Source organism: Dendropsophus ebraccatus, unplaced genomic scaffold (genome assembly GCF_027789765.1).
Source record: "Dendropsophus ebraccatus isolate aDenEbr1 unplaced genomic scaffold, aDenEbr1.pat pat_scaffold_611_ctg1, whole genome shotgun sequence".
Lineage (NCBI taxonomy): Eukaryota > Metazoa > Chordata > Amphibia > Anura > Hylidae > Dendropsophus > Dendropsophus ebraccatus.
This window is the reverse complement of record NW_027210210.1, coordinates 84,877-94,852: the sequence shown is the minus strand read 5'-3', so window position 1 is coordinate 94,852 and position 9,976 is coordinate 84,877. Positions and strand designations below refer to the sequence as shown.

General features: G+C 41.6%; 1 protein-coding gene across 1 annotated transcript in view; it reads right to left on the bottom strand.

The window, feature by feature from the left end:
- Nucleotides 1–472: 472 nt before the first annotated feature.
- The window catches only part of LOC138778042 (dnaJ homolog subfamily C member 13-like), a gene marked incomplete at its 3' end in the record, with an annotated part of 54,807 nt that continues 45,303 nt past the window's right edge, over nucleotides 473–9,976 (bottom strand). The window contains 13 exon segments of the mRNA XM_069956356.1: nucleotides 473–551; nucleotides 1,709–1,824; nucleotides 1,949–2,150; nucleotides 2,368–2,419; nucleotides 2,422–2,521; nucleotides 3,283–3,328; nucleotides 3,447–3,601; nucleotides 3,833–3,917; nucleotides 5,326–5,559; nucleotides 5,726–5,765; nucleotides 5,768–5,822; nucleotides 7,861–7,962; nucleotides 8,081–8,143. Coding sequence (XP_069812457.1) covers nucleotides 473–551; nucleotides 1,709–1,824; nucleotides 1,949–2,150; nucleotides 2,368–2,419; nucleotides 2,422–2,521; nucleotides 3,283–3,328; nucleotides 3,447–3,601; nucleotides 3,833–3,917; nucleotides 5,326–5,559; nucleotides 5,726–5,765; nucleotides 5,768–5,822; nucleotides 7,861–7,962; nucleotides 8,081–8,143 — 1,329 coding nt within the window.

The following is a 9,976-nucleotide window of genomic DNA, read 5'->3' as shown; positions in this document are numbered from 1 at the left end:
ATCATCACCAGCGGCCGACAGAACAGCAGCGGGACACAAGATCAGGTAAAGTATAGCATACAGACTGCCAACGGCAGCCTGTATCTTTGATTATAAGACTTAGGGCACAGGTACACTTTTATAATAGGGGCAGTTATAATAGAGGATAGGTTCTCTTTAACTTTTGAATACATGTTCAAAATTAAAACATATAATTAAAAGTTAAAGGGGTTGGGCCGCTTTATAGTACCCAGGGAGCTGCTGTGAGTTACTAATACTGTAAACTAAACAAATTTACTATGAAGTGGGAAGGTGGATCAAACCTTTATTGAATTTCTTTAAAAAAAAGTCAACTAAATTGTTGTGTTTCAGACACTGGCACTGTTCCTTGCTCCTGCCCTCTTAAATACAAGCAAGAAAATAAGGATGATGCAGTATTTACCACTTCTGAGGACTTCCAAGCTAACATCAAGTATAGAATACAAATACAAACCCTTCCATCAGGATTCTTGTCTGGATGGTATTTCTGAGCAAGTCTGAAATATGCTTTCCTTATCTTACTCTCTTCTTGCCTGAGTGGGAAAAAAATATTAATTACTGATATACACAGAACAAAATCACACAAAAGTAGTAAGATATTCAAGCCCAGGACCAGGCATGGATTTAGAAGAACTTCCGAAGGATACCAGTGGTTGGGGGCAGTGTCAGGCGATAGAGATTTGCTTTAAATAATACAGGCAGCATAAATTAGTCAGAAGCTCTTGTTTTAGTAGTGGAAGCCAGCACTCCAGGGACGTGATATGGCAGATAAAACTTAGCTTTTATTCATACATCTAAAAGTAGACCATGATTAAGCGCTACTGTGCGAAACGCATAGGTCGAGTCATGCATTTTGCTAACTTGTAAATGTATGAATAAAAGCAACATTTTTATCTGCCATATCACGTCCTGGAGTGCTGGCTTCCACTACTAAAACAAGAGCTTCTGTCTGCATTCAGCGCCTAGAAGCCTGTGCAGCCTCCACCTACTACTCTCACTGCTACTGCAGATACTTCTAATGGTGAGCTGTATCTTTTTACCTTTTTTCTATTTTTGTTAATAGCAGAAATTAGTGACAGAATTGCTGAAACAAATGTATTACTTACATCCTCCTGAAATGCACTTTCATTATGCTCTCCTGATAAGCAGAAGAATAAACTTCATGCAGAGCCCACTGCCTCACCCTCTGGCTGCTAAAATGACTGCAGTCTGCCTTTACACAGTGACTTGTGCGCAGAGTGTGCTGGTGCTCATAAATATTGAGGACTGCTAAGCACATGCACATAATTCTCATTATTCAGGGGGATATCTCCGAATCAGCTGTACAGAACAATTTAAGTGATACACGATTCTGTTCAGCTTCTCTGTAACTAGTTTATTAGATAGGGCAGCATAAACTTATTAACATTATCTTTAATTTTACAGAAATCTAAATCTCTGCAGCTCATAAATACAGTGTATAGCAGGTGAAAGCTTAGAAACTGGAACACACAGCTTAGAAAATATGTAAAACAGAAGAAAGTAAAACTTCTTCTCTGAAAGAGTTCAAAATGTACAGCAGCAGTAAAAGGATTGGCTGGACTATAACAAATCAAGTGGAATATTTACATGGAATACAGGACTCCTAACAAGGAACCAGAGCTTTCGCCTTGTTTCAGCATCTGATATCAGCATATTATTATTAACTTACGGGCCTTGTCCTTTAGGAAGACCAAGAACTTCATAAGCTTCATCAATGGACATACTTGGAGGTTTTTTCTCCACTTCTTTTTTCCAAGCATCCAAAGTATCCTTCAAAAGTTTAACCTGGTAAGGAAAAGAACAAAAAAAAACCCAATCGTCACACTAATATCCTATAGATACATTTTCTATAAACAGACAAGCATGCAACCAAACAAGAATGGTAAGGGAAAGCATATTTGTGACTTACAGGATCCTTAATAGGCCAATTTGGAAATCTTAATGTGTCACAGAAATGTTTCAGGTAGTAGATATTGCAGAACAGCTCATTCTCCAGTTGGGGATAATTGATGACTGGAATAGGGCAGTATTGGTAAAGTGCTCTTGTGTTACTCTGCAGCCGGGGACTGAAATCAGCTAGGTGGGCAGCAATCTTCTCAATCATAAGACGCCTGAAATTCATCAACAATTGAAAGGTATAAACATAAAAACAAATATGCAATAAAATGAAAGTAAAAAGCTAAGGGGCAAGAACATTCAGAATACAATTTGCCCAAAAAATTGGTGTGACTGAATTAGTTCAACATTGGGGGGACAAATCAACAATTGTAATGTAACAAAGAAAAACACACATACATTATGAGTATGAGTGGATTGTATTTAAAGTACCTCATTTCACTGCTCCAAATAGCTTCTGGGGTATCAAACTCTCCAAGAAAATCTCTGAAAATTTTTCTGGCTCATAATTTTCAAGATAGCATACCATAGCTTCAGGGAGAATGTGACCAAGAATGCTTCGCTGGAAGATGTCCGTTCCTTTACTCTAAAACAAATCATTAAATGTGCACGGTCATTAAAACAAAAAACTTTTGACATACCACAGGGAAATAGTATCGAACTGTTTCACTGATCAGGAGAATAGGTGGGGGAACGTGCATAGTAGTGCATTTCATTCCCCGGCTTACAGGAACTTCATCTAGGCCAGTGCTTCTCAAACTTTTTCTAGTGGAGCCTCACCCAACAGACCAAGGCAATGCCTGGGCCTCACCAACAGACCAGGGCAATGCCTGGCCTCACCATCTGTGGTGAAAGTCCATTTAAAAGCTGAAAATAATGTTAGCGCTACCTTTCACCTATCTCCCAAGCTCTAGATACTAATAAAGCAAGTACAAATAAATTAATAATGTTGCTAAAATGATTTTTGCAAACATCAAAAGAACTGTGCAGCTTATAGTCACTTTTGTGAAAACGGGCTTCTCGGCAGGGCCTCATTAACAGCTAGGGGGCGCCTCACTGGTAAGGCCCGCCTCACAGTTTGAGAAGCACTAATCTAGGCAACTCCATCATAGGTTTATGGGACTGCCTGGGCAAAGATTATTGACATGTTCTCCTGATGGGTGGGGGTATCAGCGCACCCCATCAATCAAAACTTTTGACATGTCCCATTGACAACAAAAAAGAAGGTTTTCCCATGTGAGTGTAAAACCAACGCCAAACCCACCCTAAACATCACTATAAATAGAAATAATTCTCTGGACAACGCATTTAACTATACATTTCAGCTTTTTTTTGTGTGTGCAATACCTCTTCTGATCTGAAAGCCTGTTTAGAATGAGTGTACTTGAGAAATCTAAAAAACAAACAAAAAAAAACAATATTTTACTACATAACATTTTGTACCCTCTGACTTTACATTCATATCAGTTATATAACCTAGTTGGCGTACCATCTGTTCGGCGACTCCTTACCTGGCTACAGGAAGCACGTTGGAACCGGTGTACATCATTATAAAGAAGAAGACGCCAGTGAGATAGAAACGAGGCAGCTGCGGGTTGTCTTGCATGATGTGATAGAGCAATATGGAAACCTTCTCTACGAGGATGGGGTCAAACGTCAGCAAAAGCTGAGGAATGAAATGGAAATACAACTGTATTCAGGCAAAGCAAATAAACCACATCAGTGCATTGAGGGAAAATGTTTTAATGGTCAGTGGAAAAAAAAAAGTTTAGAGCCAGTGAGTATTTCTAAACCTTTTTTTCTGTCGTTTGGCATTTCATGTATCAGGAAAAGAAGAAAGAAAGAGCGAAAACAGCCCAAAAAGAAAAATGTAACTAAGACTTAAAATCTTACTGACCTGTGTGATGTGAGGAAGGCAAGTGTTATCTGACAGCAATCTTTTTATTTTTGGCAGTGGTCTAATAATGGCATTGTCTTGGTCCCTGGAAAAAACAAACACATTAACCACCTAATACTAATAATTTCCTTACAATGGCAATATAAAATCTATAATGTCCCTGCATACAGAGGCATGCACAGATACTAGCAATACCAGCAACAAATGATTAACCTATGGAAAGGTACTGCCACCAAATTTACAAGTGATTAACCCCTTACCTTTCTGACACTGCCTGAACCCCCATTTATCTCCACTTCCTGGTCCCATCTTTAAACCCAGACAATCACCAGCTAACAGGGTGACTGGCTGAGCTGGAATCTCCTGTGTGTCGAGAGAAAATCATTGGGGACCCAGGCAGCTGGGTTTAGAGTATTTAAAAAAAATCGTTTTCCAAGCAGAGTCTTCTGACTTGCTGTTGTGTTCCCATAGAGCATCAGATGCTGAGAATGAAGGTAATTTTCTTACCTTCATCCTCATCACCATTTTCATTAAATCTTCAATTAAAATAAGGCCTAAATTAGAAGGTTTTGAGCACTGGGGCAGGACTACAGCCCACAATCCACCCCTTCTTATGAACACTGAGGTGTCACTCCTCACTGTAGAGCAGCAGGATGAATATTTACAAGGAGGCAGTGGTAGGGTGGGACAGATCTGAGCGCTGTAGTCCCACCCAAAGTGCATCAAACTGCCTAATTAACATATTAAAGGGAACCTGTCACCCCCCGTGCCTGGGTGACAGGCTCCCGACCCCCCGCTACAGCCCCCTATACTCACCTGATCCCGCTTCTGGATCCGGTCGGTCATGGAGTGTTGGACTCATCTCTCAGCGCGCGCCTTGGGCTGCAGCAGCTGAGATCTCCGTGACCCGACCGGATCCAGAAGCGGGACCCGGCGGGATCAGATGAGTATAGGGGGCTGTAGCAGGGGTCGGGAGCCTGTCACCCGGCACGGGGGGTGAAAGGTTCCCTTTAATTAAACTGAAAATTTGTGCATTATAGGAATATAAAACTTTTTTCTAACATTTTCCTTTAAAAAATAATTCTATTGTCAAACAATTTATTTAATCAGTTATTTAGGTAAGAAATGTACCTACATAAAAAAAGACAATAAAACAGAAAAAGATTACAATGGTGTGACACAGAGGAGGCTGCTGAAAAGATTTTCTTTACAGAGCATTAGGTGTCTTTTTACTAGGCTTCGTGACCAGAAAAAAAACTGCAAGATTTCATGATTATTTTATAATATAAACAGTAAAAAGGAAAATGAGAAAAACACCACAATAAAATTTGCAAAACATGTTTAACATATTTTAACTTTACCTAAGCAGGTCACTTTTTGATGACACACATTTACTTTAAGATGAAACCAGATTTTTTTGAGGATTTATTAGTTCTACTAATAAAAGCTGAATTTTAGTGGAATTAAAAACACACACACACAGAATTACTTACCTGCTAGGAAAATATCCACACATGGTGATAAGCATATTTAGGATAAGGGTGGCCAAATCCGTTTCATTCAGGGACAGCTGCCCACTGGCCAGCAAACACCATTTTAGTTGAGGAATGACTTGCAGAGGACGCCAACCATCCATACCCTGGGCCCAGCAACGAGTTTTAGGGCTTAAAACTCCATTGGTCCAGAATTCTTGCATCTGCCAAAATAACAATTACATACAAATTGTCCTAAATACCAATGTGTATTCAATGCAAGATAATAGCTTAAGGGAAGCTGGGCATGTCACCTTAGTATTCTCAAACTGACTACTAAGGGTTTTAGCTGCACAGTTTTAATTGCTAGAACAGGACAATATTTAAGAATGTAACTGTGAACAATTTCACTTACCTCTACAAACTGTAAGGACCACTCCTTTCCTTGTCGGCATTGCCAAATACCATTCCTTCTCACTCTCCCTCTTCATATCAGGAGATGCTTCAATGACATTGCTCTAAAGTAAAGGGATCAAAGATTTATTTGCGGAATTCTATATTTAGAAAACACAGCTTTCAATTCTTTCTCACCATCCATGCAAGCACAAATTGCTGGTCCCGGAAATGCGGGTAAGTTAATTGGGATTTAGATGTATATAAGGGGGTAGGGAAGAGAAGTGGGCAGTTTTCTGAGGAAGATAACGAAACTTACGTAGGGACGGCTCTTTTAGTGTTCTAGCAGCACGGGTGGAGTGCAATAGCATTGTATAGTAACAGTAGTGATAGTCTTTGATAAATTAGAATAAAGTATGGGGACATTAGGAGACTTCTGAGCTCATAGATGGATCCCCTTAAATCATACTAAGATAGAGGTTAAGATACGAGACACTATCACAACTGCAGTATCCATGATGAATTATACCTGCTGACACACCATTTTTTAATATTGCTTTTTAAATTATTGTGGTCATTTTTTTTTACTTATTCAGATGAAATGTAATATGTATTTGGTACCTATTTATACATAATAAAAATCATATATATTTTTTATGAACTAAGCCCAGTGTTCGTTGGTATAAAATCCATGCAAGCACAAAGTAGAGATACAAAAAATATATGAATAAAGCAATATATCCTTACTCCTAAAACATGCTGAGGGTGCAATCATCTGTTGAGTTATTTAAAAAAAAAATCACAAATAACTTGGGGTTAAAGGAGAACTATCAGCAGGTTAGACAAACCTGTTGTGCAAAAGATGCCGAGGATGAAGGTATGTCTCTTACCTTAGGCTGGCACAACCTCTCTGTCCCTCCTCCCTACCCTCTTTATCATTAGGAACGCTCTAGACAGGTTTTCTGCTATTCAATACCTGTCTTAACACTGCACAAGTGTTGGATCGTTTAAAGGAACCTGTGCAGTTTTCAGACAAATGAGGAATAGGAAAAATTTCTACCAGGGCCATTTATAATGATGAGGAGGGTGGGGAGGAGGGACGAAGAGGCGGAGCAAGCCTAGGGCATTGACACTCCAGGCCACACCAATTTGATACAGGGCTGCAAGTTTAAAAGTTGTTTTTTAGGACAATAACTGCATCACCTGCCCGAACAGACAAAAGCAGCTATCCGAAGGTACAGGCAGTTTGGTGGGGGCAGACTGTGGGTACAGAGTCGCTTTAACTTCTTCAGATGGGAATATAGTTTTAGGTGGAAGATACTTTCAGGGGATATTGGTGTTACTTTAGGGGCTGCATTCACACGTTCCGTGTTCTCTCTGTGAACACGGTTGTAAAATCCCTGTACTGGAGTGTTTCCCTGTCCAGCATGATGTATCAACATCATGCCGGGAGCGAGGAAACTGTTTGAATCTCCGTGGCACTGTAATGATCAGTAGATGCAAACTCATGACTGCATGTAATAGCCCCCAGCTGGATTTAAAGGGAACCTGTCACCCCCGTGCCGGGGTCACAGGCTCCCGACCCCCCGTTAGAGCCCCTATACTCACCTAATCCCGCCGGGTCCTGCTTCTGGATGCGGTCGGGTGATGAAGATCTCAGCCGCTGCAGCCCGGCGCGCGCGCTGAGAGATGAGTCCAACTCCCATAAAGAATGACAGGAGAGTCCAGCGCCCCGTCATTCTCTATGAGCGTTGGACTCATCTCTCAGCGCGCGCGCCGGGCTGCGGCGGCTGAGATCTCCGTCACCCGACCGCATCCAGAAGCAGGACCTGGCGGATTAGGTGAGTATAGGGGGCTCTAACGGGGGGTCGGGAGCCTGTGTCCCCGGCACGGGGGGGTGACAGGTTCCTTTAAAAAGTGTGAACCAAAAAAAAGTCTTTAAAACATGACAAAACCCTTCCCCCAATAAAGTTTAATACAATGAGCCCCCAACAGCCCTGTAGGTGAAAAATAAATGTGTTATGACTCTTAGAAGACAAGGAGGAGAACACTGCTGGAGACCAGAAAACCCATGCATCAACGACCTCTTGGTCACGAAGAGGTTAATTATACACATAATTAAAACAAACTATATGTGTGTTAAAGATCTATAGGGTAACTTACCTGAAGTGGAACCGTGGCTCTGCTGGTGTGAAGATGTGCTAAAGTAAGAAGATCAACCAAGATCCTAACTCCATTGGAGTCCATAACATCTTTCACATTTTTCTGGAATATTTTAGAAAACATTTAAACAAAATGTATCACTTACTGCATTCTACAATGTACAGATAAATGATCAGGCTCCAAAACCGAGAATGCCCGGTGCAGTCTCTACGCTACCTACCTTATTAAGAATCAGCTTGTTTAAAAATAAGATGAGCCTGTCCCTTTCCAACCGGTCAGTGCACTGAAACAATAAAAGACAAAAAACAGTTTAAGGCTGCGTTCACACTACGTATATTTCAGTCAGTATATGTATATTTCAGTCAGTATACTTCAGTCAGTATTGCAACCAAAACCAGGAGTGGATTAAAAACACAGAAAGGATCTGTTCACACAACGTTAAAATTGAGTGGATGCCGCCATTTAATGGCAAATATTTGCCTGTTATTTTAGAACAATGGCTGTTATATTGAAATAATGGCCGTTATTTACTGTTATATGGCGGCCATCCACTCAATTTTCACCATTGTGTGAACAGATTCTTTCTGTGTTTTCAATCCACTCCTGGTTTTGGTTGCAATACTGACTGAAATATACTACTGAAATATACGTAGTGTGAACCCAGCCTTAGGCTATGTTCACACTACGTATATTTCAGTCAGTGTTGTGGTCCTTATATTGCAACCAAAACCAGGAGTGATTAAAAACACAGAAAGGATCTGTTCATACAATGTTGAAATTGAGTGGATGGCCGCCATTTAATGGCAAATATTTGCTGTTATTTTAAAACACTGGCTGTAATAATGTTATTTACTGTTATATGGCGGCCATCCACTCAATTTCAACATTGTGTGAACAGATCCTTTCTGTGTTTTTAATCCACTCCTGGTTTTGGTTGCAAAGGGATATTCTGGAATAAGAAAACTGCTTTTAAATAAAACTATTGCCCTAAGATATATAACTTACTAATATAGTATTATCAAAAACTGTGCTGGCTTCATCGTGTTTTTGCTTTATTGACCTCTGACAGAAAGTTGTGTAGTTTTCATTCATTTTCAATGTGGTATAATCTTCAGCTCCCAGGCTCCTCTCTCTCACATCATCCTTGGCTAGATCTTGTCAAAGAGCTCAAGCCCAAACCCCTGAGCAACATTACCCCCCCCCCCCCCCCCTACAGCCCACATCCCCACATCTGACCAGCCCCTACAGTACACATCACCATCTTCTGGTCATGTATGCATATAAATAAATGTTTCTAATTGGAACATTAAAGGGGTATTACTCCCATGAGCTAAAAAATGAAGATGTGAGATGTGACTCCTGGGGGGAAGGGTTTGGGGATGCAACTTAGAAGGGACAAGGAAGGAGCCGGCCTGAGAGCCACAGGGAAGGAGCTGAGGGAGACTGTCATGCCTGTCCTGCATCTCAGTGGGCAAGATAATAATCGCTAACCCAGCCCATTGAAGAGAGGGGGGAGTGCCAGAGGTAGAAGCACGTCGGAGTGGACTTCGTCAAGCAGATTTTCAGCAGTGAGAGGGGGTAAGTTGCTGGGGATGAAATGATAGAAACCAGAGATTTGATTAAATCCCGGGAAATTATGAAATGACCAAGCAGGTTTCATCATTTCCCTGAAGAAAGTCCCCTTTCAGGGAAATGATGGAATGAATTCTATAATTTCACCCTGTGACATACCTACCAGCAGGCACCACAGCAGGAGCAGGAGGGGCCATGATAGCGCTCTGTCACCTCCCAGCAGGCACCACAGCAGCAAGCAGCGTACAGGCTGGGGGAGCAGGAGGCAATACAGAAAGCAACTTCTATGTTGCAGGGGAAACGAGTGGGCGGGGAGCAAAGTGGCACATCTCCCAGCAGGCATATGGCGGCGGGGTGGACGGGACCAGAGGCGGACGGGGAGCAGAGAGGCACACCTGCCAGCAGGCATATGGCGGACGGGGAGCAGAGCGGACAGGCTGGGGGAGCAGGAGGCATGTCACTGGGGAAATGAGCGGCCGGGGAGCAGGGAGGTGGCGGAGGTGGATGGGGAGCAGAGAAACAATAAGCAAATTCTATATTGCAG